The 18,987-nt window shown below is 42.2% G+C and overlaps 5 protein-coding genes across 5 annotated transcripts; 4 read left to right on the top strand and 1 right to left on the bottom strand.

Annotated features, from left to right (window-relative positions):
- Nucleotides 1–3,223: 3,223 nt before the first annotated feature.
- On the top strand, nucleotides 3,224–4,362 carry EAF02_011643 (uncharacterized protein; the record flags this gene model as incomplete). The annotated part of the gene is made up of 2 exons (XM_038907690.1): nucleotides 3,224–3,419; nucleotides 3,467–4,362. 2 exons carry the CDS (start codon nucleotides 3,224–3,226, stop codon nucleotides 4,360–4,362), a joined length of 1,092 nt encoding a protein of 363 aa, XP_038752507.1.
- Nucleotides 4,363–5,690: 1,328 nt separating this feature from the next.
- Nucleotides 5,691–6,946, top strand: EAF02_011642 (uncharacterized protein; the record flags this gene model as incomplete). Its single annotated transcript, XM_038907689.1, has 2 exons — nucleotides 5,691–6,393; nucleotides 6,447–6,946. The coding sequence occupies 2 exons, from the start codon at nucleotides 5,691–5,693 to the stop codon at nucleotides 6,944–6,946; spliced, it is 1,203 nt and encodes a 400-aa protein (XP_038752506.1).
- Nucleotides 6,947–10,401: 3,455 nt separating this feature from the next.
- On the top strand, nucleotides 10,402–13,676 carry EAF02_011641 (uncharacterized protein). The gene is made up of 4 exons (XM_038907688.1): nucleotides 10,402–11,046; nucleotides 11,134–11,377; nucleotides 11,426–12,512; nucleotides 12,562–13,676. The coding sequence occupies exons 1-4, from the start codon at nucleotides 11,007–11,009 to the stop codon at nucleotides 13,453–13,455; spliced, it is 2,265 nt and encodes a 754-aa protein (XP_038752505.1). The 5' UTR covers nucleotides 10,402–11,006; the 3' UTR covers nucleotides 13,456–13,676.
- A 302-nt stretch (nucleotides 13,677–13,978) lies between these two features.
- EAF02_011640 (uncharacterized protein) lies at nucleotides 13,979–17,220 on the bottom strand. Its single transcript, XM_038907687.1, has 6 exons — nucleotides 16,796–17,220; nucleotides 16,579–16,748; nucleotides 15,954–16,523; nucleotides 15,592–15,898; nucleotides 14,770–15,536; nucleotides 13,979–14,691 (listed from the first exon to the last, which is right to left on the bottom strand). Exons 1-5 carry the CDS (start codon nucleotides 16,986–16,988, stop codon nucleotides 15,187–15,189), a joined length of 1,590 nt encoding a protein of 529 aa, XP_038752504.1. The 5' UTR covers nucleotides 16,989–17,220; the 3' UTR covers nucleotides 13,979–14,691; nucleotides 14,770–15,186.
- Nucleotides 17,221–17,689: 469 nt separating this feature from the next.
- EAF02_011639 (uncharacterized protein) lies at nucleotides 17,690–18,782 on the top strand (the record flags this gene model as incomplete). Its single annotated transcript, XM_038907686.1, has 2 exons — nucleotides 17,690–18,257; nucleotides 18,316–18,782. The coding sequence occupies 2 exons, from the start codon at nucleotides 17,690–17,692 to the stop codon at nucleotides 18,780–18,782; spliced, it is 1,035 nt and encodes a 344-aa protein (XP_038752503.1).
- Nucleotides 18,783–18,987: the final 205 nt, after the last annotated feature.

The following is an 18,987-nucleotide window of genomic DNA, read 5'->3' as shown; positions in this document are numbered from 1 at the left end:
AGTCCAGATTTCAACATCAGAAAATCCTGCACTTCTCTACACCATCAGAACGCGCTTTCAATGCGCATCACAGCGCTCCTATTTTCATAATCAAAATCCAATAAAAAAATGTGTTTTTTCAGCTTTCAACCGTTGACCAATGAGAAAGCGAGCGCATTTTTTCCGATGTGCAACAATAAGTTTTGGAACGTGATATCACGTGAGAATATTCACTACCCTGATGCTTGCTCAATACTACACTTCTTAAAATGTACGCCCGAAGGAAAATCAATACAGTAGAGCGATCGTGGGATATCTGAAGAGAACTGTTTGGTTTGTATAGGTTAGAACGATTCATACTACAGTGACAACTTTCGGCGTTGGGAATGTCTTGGAATGTTGATCGCTAAGGAGTAACGTTCACCTTATTGTTTATTACATAATATACCTATCTTCCAGAGAGTCAATCCATTTCCCGTACGTATATGATCAGAAATCTGAGAGAGTGAAGATAGTTGCGAGTGGTAATGCAAAGAAGATCTACGAAGGGATCAAAGGGATGTAGCTTGAAATATGTAGTTAGGGCGAATTGAGATGTCAAGAGTGAGAGGCATGAGAATGTAAATTTTGCTATCATGATTATGCGTGTAAATTTACAATAATCATGAATTTTCAAGTTGCTTCAAAGTGAACCGTGAGTGACCCCCGTCTCTCCTCGATGGAAGGAGATAATATTTGGGCTCTCAAGCAATATTAAATAGATGACAATAAGATACTAGGACTTATGATCTTGGTTTGTAGTTTGATATACCGCCGTATAGTAATTATGTTCGAACATGCTCTCTATTTTCTAAGCAACGAGAATCGAAAGATGTAGGAGAATGGGGAATGAATAAATAAAGCTGTAACAAGACTTTCAATTATCTTTTCTGGCATTCAGAGTGTATCTAGAATGAAAATCCCTATAGGATTAAATTAGCTAACTATTTTATTCTAATCTCATACTTACGCAACTTTTAGAAGCTACTCCTTATTGACTATTAGTTCAATAGGCATTATGAAATTAGTATCTTGCCAGCAGTGTTAGCTTGGAGAGAGTTACGAGGAATAATGAGCTCAAATACGCCTCACAGTTGGTTGAGGGTAGTTACTTCAGCATTCCCACTGAGCCAAACGAATGTTCAAGGAAAAATTCAAAGTTCTTGAGATTATGACTTATGAACAACAACTCGATAGTACGAATGCTGGTGTAATAGTCAAGCATTCTCATCACGGCCATTCCTTTCCTCTTGAACCTCTATTTCCTCTAGTCCAAAGTCAGTAGAATGTGAATTTTTCAGTTCCATCTGTTTTTCAAAGGTACACATAAAAGTCCCAACAATGCAATGCCAGAGCCGTCATTACGAGCCACACCGCTCTCAATGCTCTAACATACACATCAATGACCTGTCCCCTGATAACTGCGTATCCGACACCTTTTATACCTTGTCCACTCGCAGCATAAGTATACGCCAGCCCGTTTACCACCATTTCTCGGAGCCCTTGGTCCTTTATCAAAAACAGATTTGCATTAATTTGTCTGTTAAAGATAATTCCCACCTATGTTACCCCCCAAAGGAACCCGAGTGACCTAACGAATGAGTGCTCAAACGGCGGCGGCTCTTCAATGTCGACGTTTCCATTTTCTTTCAGTTTAAATTCCGGATCTACATCTCACAGAGAGTACTGCGATTCAACAGTTCTTGGATCTCTCATTAGAAGCGCAACTCGATCAGCCTATTTCACCCTGGACACTCATCTCAGATGAACTCGAGCTTTGATGTTATTAGAGATAAAATAAAGCTGTTGAAAGTTACTATTGGTTGTGAGAAAGTGCCAAGTAAGCCTATGAACAGCCGTAATGTTTTGACAAGAATCTTGCACTCACTAGATGCTAGATGCAAAATTATCGGGCTTAGACCTGGCAGATTTCAAGAAGGCTCTCGATTGTAGATGGATGACACACGAATCCGCTCATCACGGCTTTCTTATCTCAATTCAAGGCTGTGAAGATACATTAATTTCATTTGCAAAAACATCAATGCCCACATCTAGCTATTCAGATATTGACTGCTTGTTCCTTAACCGAACTTCATCTCTCAGATCTAGCGCGCAATACAAACAGTCGCTCTAGATCCTACAATTGTAAGTTTCTCCAGGAAAAAGCGAGCGAGATTTCTTCAGCGTAATGCAACATTGAGCCGGAGTCAGTGGGTATCTGGAAGTTCAGACGTGAAGGAGGATAATTACTAGGTAGGCCAATATTTTAAACTCGGGATTTGGAAACACCACAGTTTAATCCGATTCCGACAGTGCTTGAACTCAAGATACGTCGATATCCATACAATCGCAGTCTCACATTCCAACCTTTTCTCCTTCTGATATGAAATTTCAAAGGCAAAACTGATACTTCCTCTGCTCTAGAAGCTTAGCTCTTTAAATAAAGAAGCTCGCAAAATTCTTCTCAAGAGTACTAAGCTATACACACTTATACCACTTTCATTAACTCACTATAGAACGTAAAGAAGGTTCTTATAGGTTTTTATCTTCATACACGAAGCAAAGCTCATTAAATACCATATCTCCAGAATGAAATTTGAATAAAACTATGAATGTATGTTGTTTTAGAAGATTGATAAAGAGATAGGAAGTGTTAAAAAATTGAAGCATATTGAGATATTGGAAAGAAGAGAAGTGAGTATGCAGATTTTCATATAAGCATTATTATCACAGATGTACCTTTGAATTTACAATACATGGCTTTCAGTTTTGCATGAATTGTGATTGTAGGTCATTTTCTGGCGAATCCAGTAGAATGGCATAGAGTCCTCAAAGAGCCATACAGAAATTGTAAGAATACTAATCTCGTGCTTCTCAGAAAGAAGAAAACTCGATGAAAGAAAATAGAAGGGTAATGGTTCATTGATTAAAAGGGCCAATTACTGTAGGAGATTCCCTGGGCTCTCCATTTTATCATTTGACGTTCACTTTTGAGCGTTGGATTACTTTCGTTAGCGCCAAAAGTACCACTGTGCCCGATCTCCAAATTTCTTTTACAAATGTAACCTCAATTGAATTTAAACAACAACAACTTATAACCCCTTCAGCTTCAATTGATAACTCATCTGCGACAACATCGCGAGACCTGACCTGGAGGAGCCCATTCTTCTCAAAGAGTCTCTTGATTGACACGGGTATCCAAATTATGGCTGCTCCTTCAAGCTCTATTGTCATCATTGATCCCGATGGGGATCTGGTACTTCTTCTAGGGCCGGTGCCACTTTCGAATCGGATGCATCCACTTCAAGCCCCCGCATCGACGTTCCTAATGCAAACATCCTCAGTCCAAAGGCATCCAACAACCCTGGCGAAACGCAGAATGAATGTAATCAACTGTCCAGGTCTGAAATACTGGTCTCCTCAAAGCATTTGTCGTTTGCTTCACCAGTCTTCAAGGCTATGTTGACGGGGGATTTCAGCGAGGCTGTTGAACTTAGAGAGAAAGGTAGAACCGAGATACTACTTCCAGATGATGATGCGGATGCCATGATCACGTTGGTCAAGGTTATACATGGACGATTCAACTCAGTCTCGAAATTCCCCAATTTAATTTTGCTTACCAAAATCGCCATCTTGGTCGACAAATATCAATGCCATGAGTCAACCAAGTTTGTAGCGAAGGTTTGGGCTGCCAACGATCATCTTGAACCACGTAGGTGGAGCCAGGACTGGTACGATATCGCTTGCTGGATATGTGTGGCATGGGTATTTAGACTAAATGATGAGTTCAGAGATGCGACGGAGGAGATCATCAGATATAGTGGTGTGGGGCTTGGAGCAATATTGAAGGAGAATGATCTGGCTTTACCAATCCCGGAAAGAATTATCAGTAAGGTTGCAAATCAGATGAAGGATTCTCGATCGCTAACACGTTTCAAAGATAAGATAGACGAAAGCCGTGAGAATGCCGTAAGCCAACTCATCAAAGTTCTCAAGGATACAATATCTAGGTACCAGGGCCACATTTTAATGTGTCCCAGCCACAGTTTGCGACATGTCTTGGACATAATCTCTCACAGAGAAACCTGCGATGCAACGGTTCTTGGAAGTCTCATAAAAGGTGCCACGGAGAAGGGACTGTTTCCGTTTCCAGAAGTTCCATTCAATAATTCGCTGCCGTTTTCGGTAGTAAGGGGCGACATCGAGTCACTAGAGCCCCGGACTGCCTGTAATGTAGTTGTACAAGACGAGTCATTGGACCACGATGTCCTGAAAATGATTCATCAATCTATCGAGCCCATAGATGAAAATACATCTGGATTGAGTCTGAAAGATTGCAAGTAGGATTCTCACGTGTGCTTACTAAATTTCCTCATGCCTTCTCCGATCCTATCGATAGATATCTTCCACAGCAATATGGCCCCTGGCAGATGGATGAGGACAACTTCCACATACAATGCAGTCATGGACTTGAGTTTGTCCTTGTCTTCTGTTTATTGACTGCGGTCGTTCCATTATAGCGTAACGTAGGACACCAATTTCTCTTTCAGATCTGCAATCCGGCTTTTGTCTAAAGGAGATTTTTAAAACTATACTGCATTGATTGATTCGGGGCCTGTTGCCTACAGACGGGTAGAAAATGAGGGGAAAAAGGGAAAGACGGGTGGATATTCTAGTCATGAAACAACCAACTGTTCATGACTCGTTCTCGAACGATGGAACTATCAGCGTTATACAGAATGAAGGCCCCTCAATAGCATATATCAAATCTACCGCATATCTTTCTGACATGTGAATATATACATGTTATGTTGTGCTTATGTGGAATGACCACCTTTTTGATTGGCCAGGGGCACCATTTGACAGCTCCAAACCTTCAATGATTAATCATTTGGTTAACGTAGTTTATCAGTGCGTGCACCATATCAGTACGTGCACCACTTCAAAATTATACTAAAATCAGGGTTTTTTTAATATTTGTATTTTAATAATTAATCATTATTTTTTGAAAGAAGAAAATATTTGATAAAAATTATAATTCAAATATTCAGAAATATAATTTTTATATAAATATTTTAATTATATTTTAAGAAAGATTGAAATTGTCACGATTTTCGTTACAAAAAAACTTTTTTTAAAATAACTATTATATTAAATCAAATTTCTAATAATTGATTAGAAATTCTTATTGTTTATATAAATAACTATAAAGTTTTTCAAGAAAATTAAATTATATTAATAAATAAAGAAAGTGTACGGTTATGCACAGACGAATTTTGTATGTAAAATGAGTGGTGCACGTACTGATATGGTGCACGTTCTGATAAACTACGTTATACTCCTTTTTAAATTTCTAATTCACTCTAGGACTACAAGGTAAAATCGGTAGGTTCTTATTTTCATACGCTCCAGCTAACCAAAGCTAGCAAGATAGTGGCTCGTGGGTGCCGTTGCGCACGGACCATAGACCTCATAAATCCTGCTGAGTTTCCCACAATTTCCAAAAGTGTGAGATTTATTGCTGATCTATCTTTCAGAGCTGGTTCTGATTACGCCATCTTCCCCCAACTTCGCAACGACTCGAAGTACCACGTACACGTTCACAACACTACCTTCTTTGACTTCTAATATTCGATCATTATACTTGTCAGATCTGAATTAATTACGGCACAATGGCAATATCTTCAAGCGCAAATATCATTGTCGACCCCGATGGAGATTTAGTCCTCCTCTTGGATCCGAACGTACCAAAATCCCCAAAATCCGACTCTTTTTCTTCAGTAGACGCCGAAGCTACTAACGCACCAAACGATGACATCTCCACGGAATCAGAGATGATACGTTCCCTTGATGGTGAAACATCAGAGACTTCGCAGGACGAGCCACTTCCGATTTACAGCGACCATATACTGGTATCTTCGAAACATATGTCTCTAGCCTCACCAGTATTTAAAGCAATGCTTCAGGGCGGTTTTAGAGAGGCTATTACCTTAAAGACAACGGGAAAACTTGAGCTTCCACTTCCAGATGACGACCCCGCTGCCATGAAGATATTGATCGATATGATCCACGGCCGTATGAAATTGATCCCGGCAAAGATTAACTTGGAGTTGTTCACGCAATTAGCTATTCTAGTAGATAAATACCGTTGCGCGGAAGTCGTTTGTCCATATCATGACATTTGGAAAAATACAGTGCAGGATTGGGCCTTTACGAGTGAAGATATGACTCGCTGGCTTTGTGTAGCTTGGCAGTTTGAGCTGGATGCAGAGTTCCGTCAAGCTTCGACTTGGATAGAGGGGCAAGCTACTTGTGATCTCGTGACAACAATGGCAAAAATGAAGTACAATCTACCAATTCCGAAACAAGTAACTGGTAAGACTACCTAGCATAAAAGGTTGCAGGGTCAGCGTTATTAACCCACCTAGACAAAATAGAGATGTATCGCCTAGAAGGAATTAGAAAAGCTGTCAAATATCTCGAAGATTTCATCAAGATGTATCAAAATCCCGACCATCGTTGCACTGCTACAACAATTCCAGAAATCGAGTATAAGGATCCAAATCAGAGGGATACATATCCTTATTCAAGCAGAAGTCGTTCAGATACAACACAGATATCATTCCTGAACTATGATGAGGTCGTATCTTACAGACGAGACTGTGACTCGATGCTACTTGGCTCTTTGACAAAGAGTGCGATTGAGCATGGATTATTTCCTCTGCCAGTATCACCATACACTTCATGGTCTATGATTTCTCTACGCCATAAAATTGGACTCCTTCAGGCCAGTAGTTTATGTTCTAAACTCCTGAAGACATCTGTCGTCCAACATGACGTCATCGACGGACTCAAGACGTCTGTTCGTGCTATTATGACGTTAGGCCTAACTTTGAAAGACGGTAAGAAGTTGGTTAGCAATACATGAGAGAAGCTGCTGAGGTCCACTCCCAAATTTGTGATGCAAATTTAGTCTTGTCTGACCCTTGGGAACTTTGTCCGTATCGGCTGTGGTCTATTGAAAACTATAATCATTGTGTCGAATGGCAAGCTACAATCTCCAGAACTTGGATCTGATTGTGCAAGCTATTTAATTTAATGGGCGGGAAGCTGTTGATCTTGTTCTCTATGATTATTTTTGCATCGAGAAGTAGATTTGCATCTCACGGATTTCAAATACTCACGGAATCCTGCACCCGGTTTTGAAGTGATGGTCAAAATGCTGTTGGGAAATTGCTGCCATGCTGAGCGAAGTTTACGATCGGAGCCGGTGGTGAAAAAAATCACCGAAAAGAGATTATAATGATTCGTCATTAAAAAAACATCTTCACTCTCATCTACTGCTACTTAAATTTCAATGAGATCGTGTGGCATCTGATCTAGGTCACTTCTCAGCTGGTGTTGGTGATCAAAACCTTATGATTTTATATTTTATACTTCTAGACACAATCTTGTTGCAACTGTACATCTCATTGTCTGCAACTTATATTTCTGCAGATAAGAGCGCTAGAATACTTGGATATGTCTCCTAAGATATGTTAGAACTAAGCATGTAGAAGAATGTACTGTTTCCCAGCAAGAAACCACAAGTTGCAATTCAAACGAGCGGAGCAAAATTGCAGGTATGTGGCGTGACTACGTTCGTCAACAAAATATGGGTGTGAATTCGTTCCCTGAATGCCCAAACTATAACCCTCCCGGATTACTGCAAGCCTTTAGTGGAACCAAGCCCTGACTACTACCAATGAAAGCTTAGTATACGGTTCGTTCTGGTGTTTGAAATAAGAGATAGCGAACTGCCAACTGAAGAGTCGAGATCTCAGCTGACTTTTGCTTGACCTTTCTACTCATGGCTTCGGAAAAGGCTTTGCAAGCCTTTACAAAGTCTTGCGGCCCATCAAGACCATCAACTAACCACGTAGAGAGTGTAGTTCTGTACCAATATCTGACCATCTTTACAAAATTTACCACACGACTTGTTGATGACAATCCCGACTCACTTAATCAATTCCACTACCTAGACCAATGACGGAGAACCCATTCACGACTGAAGACAGTTCTCTAGTAACAGTGGTATTTATTTGACGACAAAGCATCTAGAACCCTCTGGATTGAAAACCTTTGCATTATGCAGGAGAGCGAAAATGATATTCCTACGAGGCACCACTCATGATACTATTTGCGGAAACGCCTTGCACAGAACCAGAGAAATTCCCCGACCCTGATGCTGTAAAGCTTACTTTTTCTCCGACAGTCTTACTTTAGATGACGCACTGCTTCTAGAACGCGTCAGTCAGCCTACATGTCCACGATGACCAATCTCATTATGAACCCCAGTAAGAAACCAGCCCAAGTGGTGTCAGATCAATCAGCATTGCTGGGTCACAGTAAAGAAACCTTTCGAGAGAGGTACTTCATTCTTGAACATATGAACTGGGGTGAATGTGGCAACAAATGCAGGGCTAGGAATTGTCTCTGTTCTGACGTCTACTTGGTGATTTTACGACGATCATCTTCTATTTCCACTCATACGATGTATTTCACCATCTGGACGAGTACCGGGTGACCTAGCATCAACGCTTACAGCTATAAGATGCATGGTTGAACTGCTACTATACATTCAATATGATGGTAGCAACGGCTGGTGCAGCAAGTCAATTCGGGAAAAACTTAAGCCCCTTCGTATAATCAGGCGCCCAATCCGCAACTATAGAGCCCCAACACACATATATATGAGCTGGCAATACCACAATACGAACGATATATTCTTCAAAGGAACGCCAGCATGTAGATCTACAACCAATAACGGTTCACAGCGGGACTCGGCTGAAGTGCCTATACTCAGCCGCCGTTACACTAATTATCGGTTCGGCATAATGAACGCGGCTCACAACTATGTACCGGGGATACCATCCAAGTTTCAGTCACATACATTGCGACTTTTTTTCGAATTCATCACATTTCCCCGCAATCGCTAGGCGGGGAACCTGTGTAAGATTTTGAAAGACCGGATTTCAATGCCTACTGGTAATCACCCCACGTTTCGCGAAAGTATATCCTTACCCATGTCACGGGAGGGAACATAAATGGACCGGGTATCTGCTGCTCGTAAGTCTTGATTAGGAAATCTTCTCGGCAATCAAGTTGGAGAACGTGACAATGATAGTCTTGGGATCTCCGAATGGTTCTTCCGGCCGTTGTGTGTAAAGGAAAACTCTTGGATGCTGGATCATCGGCGAAGACAAAATGTAAGCTTCAAGGACGAATATGTCATGCTTGATACGCCGCGGAAAGGGTGTGCAGCCAGGGAGCGGCTTTGTGCCGTTGAGAATCATAGCTGAAGTTCGATAATTTTATATGTTTTTAGCTCGTCGCGCTGCCGCAACTGCAGGTTGTAGATTCGGCGAATTACTGCAGGAAGGCTGCAACGTCCTTGAGATAATTGGTCTTGGCTTACCTCTTCCAGGGTCCCGGATTGTCTAAGAAAATCTTAGAAAAACATTGTGTATTGCATGAGATGCAGACTCTTCGTACGTGATCAAATATGGGATTGCGTCTGAACCTACCATAAATGATTTGAGTCGTTGCTGAGAAGTATTTAAGTTGTGGTAGGTAAGCCAACAAGCCATTCTACGGAGTGCAGAGTCCGGAGCTCTGGCGCAGTGAAAGTTTGGAGACGAGAAATCCACAGCGAGGATTTCTGACACGTGTTGAGATGATTTTTGCAGCTCTTGGACTTAATTTTGGTGTGGGAGGTTGCTTGATATGTGGATTCATCATTGTGTTGCCCCTTTTCCTGCCGTGATCTACTCATCAAGAAGTACAAGGGATTAGACTTTGGGTCGAAAGAAAAGAGTCTTTTGATATGAGGATGTGTATTGAAATATATGGTTCCAGACTTCGAGGTAAATAGAATCGCCTAATAGATTTTCCGAAATTCAGATAGATCCTAGTCAACTTACCCACCCACCCCCATTCTTGTCCCCAATCAACTTCCCCAAGTTTTCTCCGCCTATCCGAGATTGGGACTACTGTGTTTTGCTTGCTTTTCGACGTGTTAATTGGCCAAGCGTAGTACAGGAACTGTGTGGGGAAATCGCTTGGGGAAAATGGGATCGTGGAGGCGGAAAAAAGAGAGATCAGATGAAATTTTGGCAAGTAGAGTACTTTCCCCGTGGTACGACAGGTCTGAAAGGTCTGATATAGTCTTCGATCCTCAAAGCTAGGATACAAAACTGGAGGGATCATCAATCCTCGTGTCCAACAGATCTACAAAGACTTATTGCTGAACACCAACAGAAAATGTCAATCTGACATAGAACCCAAGCATATGATTTTTCATTAAGACCTAATTGAGTATCCTACAACGACTATCCCAATTCTCATTTCCCTGTCAATGCACGAAGAGGTTTGGAACTTGGAGTACCTTCCAAGCACGAGATCCAGTAAAGAGGAAATCAGCTCATGTTCCTCGTGAGGATCTGCATATTCATATATGTTGTGGCCAGAATACTTACAAGCCCCACGGTTGCATTAAACGACGCCAGGAAGCTTTCAACGTTTCACAACTACACCGTCGTGGATACAATATTGCAATATATCCAATATATCAAGGATTTTGGCCAAAAGAAGAGTCCTGCTGCCGTCAGCGAATGTCAGCTCTCCCCCGAAAACGACGTCGGCGCCTTCATCCGTGACCGTTGGTTTGCCAGTATTCTACGAATTGAAGTTTGCCGGAAACACTGCAGTCATTCCCCGTACCTCCAGCGTCCTTGAACGTCTTACCATCAACTCACGCACATGCAATTTCTCAGCTCAGAGGCCAAGAAGATACTATTATCGACGTATTTTGTCATATTTCATATTGAGTTGATAAAGCTGCACTTGCTGTAATCAATTCGCAACTTATTCCAGACCCCAATCCAATCCAGACCGAATTCTATCGAGGTGGGTCGGATATTGTCCTTCGGCCTTCGGCACCCATTTTCATGCCTTCATCAATTGGTTCAACAAAGATGTTTCATACTTGTAAGTATATATTCGAAAAGAAGACATCAGAATTACCGAGTGGAGTAAGAAAGTTCCATGCTGATCATTGTTCCAACGTTGTATTAGTTCAAGGACTGGCGCCACCCCGCGAAACTTTAAGCAGCACGGAACAATCAATAATTGTAGATACCCCCAAACCGGCGACGAATGGAGTAACCAAACGAATTACAACTCCACACGCATGTGCAGAATGTAAACGTCGTAAAATTCGATGCGACGGCCGACAGCCTTGTGGGCAATGTGTTGGATGTCGTTCTCCTAAACCATGTTATTACGATAAACATAGACAGAGGGTAATTCCATCTCGAAAGTACGATTGTGCATTCCAAACGCTGCTTTAAAGTACTGATTGAAGTAGAACCCTTGATGCTCTCTCTCAATCCCTAAACGAATGTCGTACCGTTTTACGACGACTTTTTCCTGATCAAGAAGTGCAACAATTGTTGCCGTTGTCGCGAAATGAACTCGTTGCCCTCATCGATCGGTCCCCGCGAAGTGCGCTCTCGAATACATCCCCCTCTGCTTCAAATACCTCTCCAACATCACAGGAATATAGGTCGCCCTTGAACTCTGGGTCGGACGAAGATAGAAGTCTTGCAAATCTTGAACAGATACCAAATCAAGATATTGAATGGGACGAAGAAAGAAGAAATAGAGATCCAATACCCACAGAGGCGGATGATGTCAATGCTTTGTCTCTCTCAGTTGATAGACAGTCGTCGTACTTAGGTGCGACTTCAATTAAAGCCGCACTTTTGGTTATGCTCAAGGTAGCACCGAGACTACGATCTCTCTTCTTGGCACCTTCTAACAACAAGCAAATCTCAGCAAGTAGCAACTATCCCACACCACGACCAGGAAGTTCTGCCAAAAATTTACAAGCGATCTCATGGTCATCTAACGGCCAGACTCTTATTGATGCATACTTCAACAGAGTACAAATATTCGTACCAATGCTTGATGAACCCACGTTTAGAGCTGACTTTTTGAGTGGGCGACGTCAAGATGCGCCATGGCTTGGTCTATTAAACATGGTATTTGCAATGGGAAGTATTGTCGCAAGCAAATCAGACGATCATAACCATATCAATTACTACAACCAAGCGAAAGACCACCTAGGAATTGATTCTTTTGGTAGCGGGCATTTGGAAACATTACAAGCTCTGTCATTGATGGGAGGTTTTTATCTTCACTACATCAATCGTCCAAATACTGCCAATGCTATCTGTGGAGCTGCTTTGAGAATGGCTTGTGCAATGGGGTTACATCGTGAAAGTATGCATGAGAATAGCGTCGAGAGCAACCTGATTGCAGAACAGAGAAGAAGAACGTGGTGGAGTTTATTCTGTCTTGATACATGGGCGTCTACGACATTAGGAAGACCTTCTATGGGTCGCTGGGGCTCTGCGATTACCATGCAGTCTCCCGAATCATCAATGAGTACTGTTTGTAAACCCTTTCCAAGTTACTTGTTCGTAGCTAACGTTATTCTAGAATCAAGATATGAATATTACTCCCCTAATAGAGAATATCAAATTTTGTAAAGTTGCCACACAAATTCAGGACGCTCTTGCCCAAACCCCACTTCTCCGAGCTGACGACCTAGCAAATCTCGACAGACAGCTCGTAGAATGGTATGATAATCTTCCTTGGATCTTACGCTCTACGGAACCTTGTCCAGAATCAATTCATACTGCTCGAAGCGTCATGAAATGGAGATACCAGAATCTTCGCATGGTACTTTACAGACCTGTTCTTCTGAATCTTGCCAATAGAGGAAATCAAGGAATATCACCCACCAAGGAAGAACTTGCAGCCGTGCGAACATGTCGTACAATTGCCCAAGAAACCATAGAAGATATAGCACGTGAATGGACTCCGAACCAAATGTTGGGATGGAATGGTGTGTGGTTCATGTATCAAGCATCCATGATTCCACTTGTCAGTATATTCTGGGAATCATGGAACACGAATCTTGTTCGGATTTGGCAATCCCAGATTGAAGTTGTGCTCGAAGCGTTTGATGGTATGGCGGATTGGTCCTTGGCTGCTAGACGAAGTAGGGAAGTGGTGAGCAAGGTCTATGAAGTCAGTAAGCGACCTCTGACTAGACAACCGAGTCCGGGGTTGAGCCACATGACAGATGATATGCATCGAATGGGGGGAATAGATGGGAGACATTATATGGATAGTGATATGTTGCAGCAGGTTGAGATTATGGGAGAAGAACAATTAATGATGCTTGATAACGGAGGAATATGGGATCTGGACGGCATGTTATGGGGAAATTTGCCGGATGGATTGGATATGCCCTATGATGGTTTGCCAATGCAGTATGATGATTCAGGCATGGCACAATTCGAAGGGCCTTATATCATTCATCAATGATTGATAGGCTTGTGATTGAAGTAGGACATTCTACCGTCTACACAAGAGCTGGTCTCATCATCATGGGAGGTCATTTGGGCATTTTATCTAGGGTAGCGAGAAAACTTGATAAGTTATGATTAGCTGCGGATGGAAGTTGCATCTTTGTTTGCGTATGGGCTATGAAGTTACGCTTTTTTATATGATATGATACCACTATAGCAATATATTATTTGACAACACGATTTTCAGGCACATACAGACATGCAAAATCCAATTATCGAAATGAAGAACCTCAAATTTTTTCAGCACCCCCATTCTTGATCTTAAAAACTAGTATCGAATGTACCTCGGCCTGCAAATCTGCATACCTAGAAGCCACAGTTACTTTCGCTTCCATGCATCACACCCCGCTAAACTCGGGTTATCTGGATCGAAAAAAGGTTGCAGAAATATCTAAACCCACAGCTAATTTAACGCTCATCGTTCCCGAATAGTAACATCGACAGTTTATATTCAGCTCCCAAGATATTGTGAGAGTGAGGGGTAACACAATTTATTATTAGCGAACTAATGTCAACATTCAGAATCAGCATTCGAAGGTTAAAAGCCAAATCACACGTATTTAATGAAATGATTTGGTCCTCAAATCTTATGCGTTGATTTGTATTCATACTTCTACAATTTCGGCATTGCGAATGCGGGGAAATCTACCTAGGCAATATTTTGATAAAAAGACCTACTAGGTAATTTACATTAAACATTCGCCTCTACGATATTACTCACTAAGTAAAAGATGAATATCACACGGAGTCTCGGGCCGAAACTCCAAATTCTTTTCCTTTTCTCTCCTCTCCTCTCCTCCAATTCAAATTCATTCCTCAGTACTCTCACCTATGATTCTCCTGGCTTCCCCGCACTCACAGCAACGAAATAATCCCAGCCCATCCCAGTCCATCGCATTCCAAAATCCAAGCCTCCCTTACAACTCATCTGCACAACCCCAATGAAGATCCCCCACCTCATCCGATATTCCAGCCCGCCAATTCTCCCACATCCACATCCCCATCCCCATCCACACCCTCACACAAAACACTATCGACCCATCCTCGCTACCAAATTTTCCCTCCCCGTTGCATCCGAACCCCACGTCTACGGAGAATTCAGGACCATCTCACATATGATCCTACGTCCCCCTCTGCCAACAGTGAAGTGGTGTTCTGAAAAATTCTGTCGTGTAACACGTTTTGACTAAGACTATGTATGTAAGTAGACCATAAAGTCAGGTAAGCAAGCCAGCAAGCTAGCAAGCGAATGCGGAAATGTCGTACTAACTGTGTTAGAACTGCACAGCAGATGTATCACCAAAAAGAACCGCCTTGTATTGCAACAGAAATGCACTTCATGCTTATCTCATGATCTTCTGCATGCATGAATGCGGTGCGACTTTCAAGATATCAAATTTTTGGGTTTATTTTGATCCGCGTGATTTGAATGTAAGGTTATCACGCCTTTGAAACGCCTCTCTTTGAAAATCTCGAAAATGTCAGTGTGAATTGATAAGTTATTTTACTGATCGTGATATCATTATTGCTTAGCCATGGCCCGATGACACTCGCAAATCTTCGTTAATCTTATCCATGCCTCCACATCTCGATATGCATGATATTCCCATTCCCGGATCATATGCTCTTATAACCTTTCGCGAAACACCCCTATTCGCTAGCCTTAGATTAGGTAGGCTTTATCCGATTAGATCCTCAAAACTTGCGCCCTACTCGTGATACCATCAAATATGCATGTGTTGTCGATCGGTACATATTGTTTCGTGATAATTTTGATGATTTCTTGTGCAACCATACCCCCAGTTAACGAAGAAATGTTGTGTAATTCACCTCCTTTGGCTCGTGATACTTCTTCTGCAACTTTCTGGACACGTGGATTAGAGGACACATTCGGTACTTCTTTGTCGATCTGGGCTAATATCTCAGATGAAGTAGCTGCTGCTACATGAGCAGTTGCGTGAAGAGCTAAGTAAATGGGGAAGTTCGATAATGGCGCCATCGTGAAGGAAGCGTTTGCATCATTTTCAGATTCCAAATCTATCAGAACATTAATTGCGAATTCTCGAACAGGGATTATACAAGGTGAACATACTTGCTATCTTCTGTAAATCTGTTGTCGGATCCGAGCCTCGGATAAGCTTGATGAAAGCGGCATTCTTGCAGAACACCTCTACTTCTTCTGTCTTAATCTCATTACCACGTGCATGTGCCCGCACAGTCTCTAGTATTTCTTGGACGTCTTGTCGAGCTTTTGCTTTATAAATGTTTTGAAGTTGTACGTATGTACTAGATTGAGCCTTCATGTCTGGGACTGATCCCGGAAGCGGGAGCTCATTATGCTTCTCATAAAACTTCTTCACGGCATCAGCAATAATCCAAAAATCCGAGTTAGATTCTGCCTAAAGTCAAGCTAGTTAGCATTGCACTCGCTCCCGTGGGTCATCTTCATCATACCTCGGTTGGTGAATATTCGAAGACTTCCTTCACGGAACTTTTCAGATCTTGTACGGATATGTTCTTCATCACAGCCGCAACAGCTTCATCGAAGTTCTCCTCTCCACCCTCGGCATTATTTCTCCTTGTGCCATTCGTAACAGTCGTCCTGAACGCTGCTTTGTCTTTGTAGGAGGTCGGATATGAGCCATTATCTTCTTTCCATTTTGCCAAAAATTTCAAGAGCAGGACCAAGTAAGGTATATGACCATGCTCATGGTCACTAAGAGTGTCGATGTCTTTAGTCAGATCTGCTGCGAAATTCGAAAGTTCTGGCCATGGCTTTAAAAGTCGTAAATCTGTGGTTGCGGTTGAATCTGGGTGAGTATCAACTATAGGAAAGTTTCCTGGTAGATGCGTTTTGAAATATGAGTAAAAGCCTGCGGAGTGTATGCTGACGAGAGGCACTTTGTGGGATGCGCTGTATTTCCCTGCAAGAGCGAGGATTCTGGGATCGATTGGGAATGAATATATAATTAATGTATATTTTTCTTTATGATCTTCCGTAAACAGTTGGTCTAATTTATCGTCCTGCATGTATTTCGTTAGCAAGTTTAATGGTAAACAAGTAGACTCGCAGGTTTACCTTGAGTTTTGGAAACCAGTCCCCCTTCACATCTGGATTGAGCTCTTGTAAAAGTTTCACACATTGTTCCGCCCTTGATTTCCCCAAACTCTCTTCATCAAGGAAGAAATTGACACCCAAATCAGCCTCATTTACGAGTTCTTCGTCCGCAATTGTAAATTTTCCAATGCCTATTGCCGTTAGTTGACTATGCATATCCCATCGGCTTGTCACATACCTGGAAGCACTAAATTTTTCAAAGTCTCAACACCAACTGTGCCAGAACCAGAGTTCAATAATAATAAGTTGGCATTCTCAAGGGCTGCCTGTCCAGAAGCTGCCCATAATCGTAGTTGTCGATCATATTTCTTCTCCTTGTCGGAAGGGCCTTGAAGGACAGGAGGATTCTGGTCCATGATTGTCTCCGCCATTGTTTACAGGCACAAATGAGAAAGATGGAGTGTGTAGAGTATCGGATCTATAAAGGTAACAGTCAATAACTTCCTTAAATATCCTGAAAGTGTATGAGTGTATATGGTAGATATGATGAGGTAGATCTAATCAACCAACACTGAACTGTAGCAGAAGCCTTGCTTATCTAAGAATTGTTGCTCTTATCGGCACGTGCGAACAGTTGAGCTCTTATCTTAGCGTCCGCTCACTCCGAAGAAACTCCTCAAGGCTGTATTCACCGAAGCTTCACTCCGAACAAACATCCATCCGGATCGGAGCGTCATCTTATTCAGCAATGTCGCATGAATTTATCCAAAAATCTAGTCGGGCCATTCCACTTGGCTAAGCTAACCCCACCAATTTGGGCACGCAATAAAATTATTATTATTTCATCACTCCATTTAAGTTCCAAAATAAGATCTGACATTTCCTAACCCGAGTTTTGATGGAAATATATCCTCGCAATCTTGCTTTCCGACTCTTTCGCTCTCACACATTGTCTCATTCGATTATACATTCAGCTGGACTCAAGACCTCTACAATCTCCGTACATCGTTCATTCACAAGCGTTTGTCCCACTACGGTTCATTCCCGCAGTATATATCCCATATTTCCACGATTCTTGAATATATCTAGAAGGGATTTTTCGAGCATATCTAAGCAGCAATATACGAAATCAATGGCTTCCAATAATCCAGCTGTTCCTGGTCAATCCGCGGCATCCTCAAATCCGATAGTTCCAGCTGCCGAAAATGCTACCCCTCATACTTATGATTACGCAAACCTTTCTCCAGTAGAAGCCTCGAAGCGTCGAGCAGCATACAAAGCAGTCGAGGATCACTTCGATCCTTCTTACAAATACATTGGAATTGGATCGGGTAGTACTGTCGTTTACGTAGTGGAAGCTATCGCTGCTAAAGGTCGAGATATCACCTCAAAGATGATCTTTGTTCCCACTGGCGATCAAAGTAAACAGTTGATTATCGAAGCAGGTCTGCCTTTGGGAAGCATTGATTCTTTGCCTCCTGTAGTTGTGGAGCCTCTTCATCTGAGTGGAGATGCTGCTTTCGATGTTTCTACGGGTCTGCAAGATCTAGGTTTGAAGGGAAAGCGTGAAAGTCTTGATGTTGCATTCGATGGAGCAGACGAAATTGACGAAGATCTCAACTGTATAAAAGGAGGCGGAGCTTGTCTTTTCCAAGAAAAGTTGGTCGCAACTTCTTCCAAGAAGTTTGTATGTGTAGCAGGTCAGTGAAGCATTTGGGTAATACGTTTGCGACTTTGACTCAAACTAACAATGCGTAGATTATCGAAAGCTCCAACCTCGTCTCCTCACTTCTTGGAAAGCCATTCCAATCGAGATTGCACCATTAGCCGCTCCAACCATTAAAAGAATTCTAATTACGCTGGGCTCTCCGGATCCGAAAATCAGACAAGGTGGAAGCGCGAAAGCTGGACCGGTAGTTACAGATAACGGCATGTGGATCATCGACGCGCCTTTCCCAAAACTTCTAATTCATTCAGATTTGAAGGGCAATGATAAGGGGGATGGAGAAAACGGCACTTGGGAGGTACACACACTTGGAAGAAGATTAAAGAGAATAGTGGGTGTACTGGAAACTGGTCTCTTCCATGGAAGAAATGGCGCTCAGGTTGCAAATGCCGGAGAAGAGGGTGGTGGACAGAAGCCAGTGGCTGCATATTTCGGTATGGAGGATGGAAATGTTGAGGTCCGCACTGCCACAGAACATGGGGTGAAGTCGAGACCTTGAGTTCTTTGTGAATCTATGAGGAGAAGTGGAGCGGAGAGCTTTAGAATGATAAATAACACTGATATAGGTGGTTAGCGAGCTTTTCCCTTGATTAATAGACATATTACCTTCACATTCGTACTTTCAGAGATATCAGGCGATTATGGGATTCTTGTTTTGGTCCCCCTCGTCAAATGAGAGTCACATTTTACTCAAGTAGAAAGGC

Source organism: Botrytis sinoallii (genome assembly GCF_014898435.1).
Source record: "Botrytis sinoallii strain Bc 23 chromosome Unknown BSIN_034, whole genome shotgun sequence".
Taxonomy (NCBI): domain Eukaryota; kingdom Fungi; phylum Ascomycota; class Leotiomycetes; order Helotiales; family Sclerotiniaceae; genus Botrytis; species Botrytis sinoallii.
The sequence above is the reverse complement of the archived record's forward strand: the minus strand, read 5'-3'. Positions and strand labels throughout refer to the sequence as shown.

Bases quoted from the DNA above. Each gene is read 5' to 3' on its own strand.
- EAF02_011641 (XM_038907688.1), top strand. From the start codon at position 11,007: ATGCCTTCATCAATTGGTTCAACAAAGATGTTTCATACTT. The intron at 11,047-11,133 runs GTAAGTATATAT...ACGTTGTATTAG, and splicing joins AACAAAGATGTTTCATACTT to TTCAAGGACTGGCGCCACCC. The intron at 11,378-11,425 runs GTACGATTGTGC...TGATTGAAGTAG, and splicing joins AGGGTAATTCCATCTCGAAA to AACCCTTGATGCTCTCTCTC.
- EAF02_011640 (XM_038907687.1), bottom strand. From the start codon at position 16,988: ATGGCGGAGACAATCATGGACCAGAATCCTCCTGTCCTTCAAGGCCCT. The intron at 16,524-16,578 runs GTAAACCTGCGA...AAATACATGCAG, and splicing joins ACTGGTTTCCAAAACTCAAG to GACGATAAATTAGACCAACT. The intron at 15,537-15,591 runs GTATGTTCACCT...ATGTTCTGATAG, and splicing joins AGATTTACAGAAGATAGCAA to ATTTGGAATCTGAAAATGAT.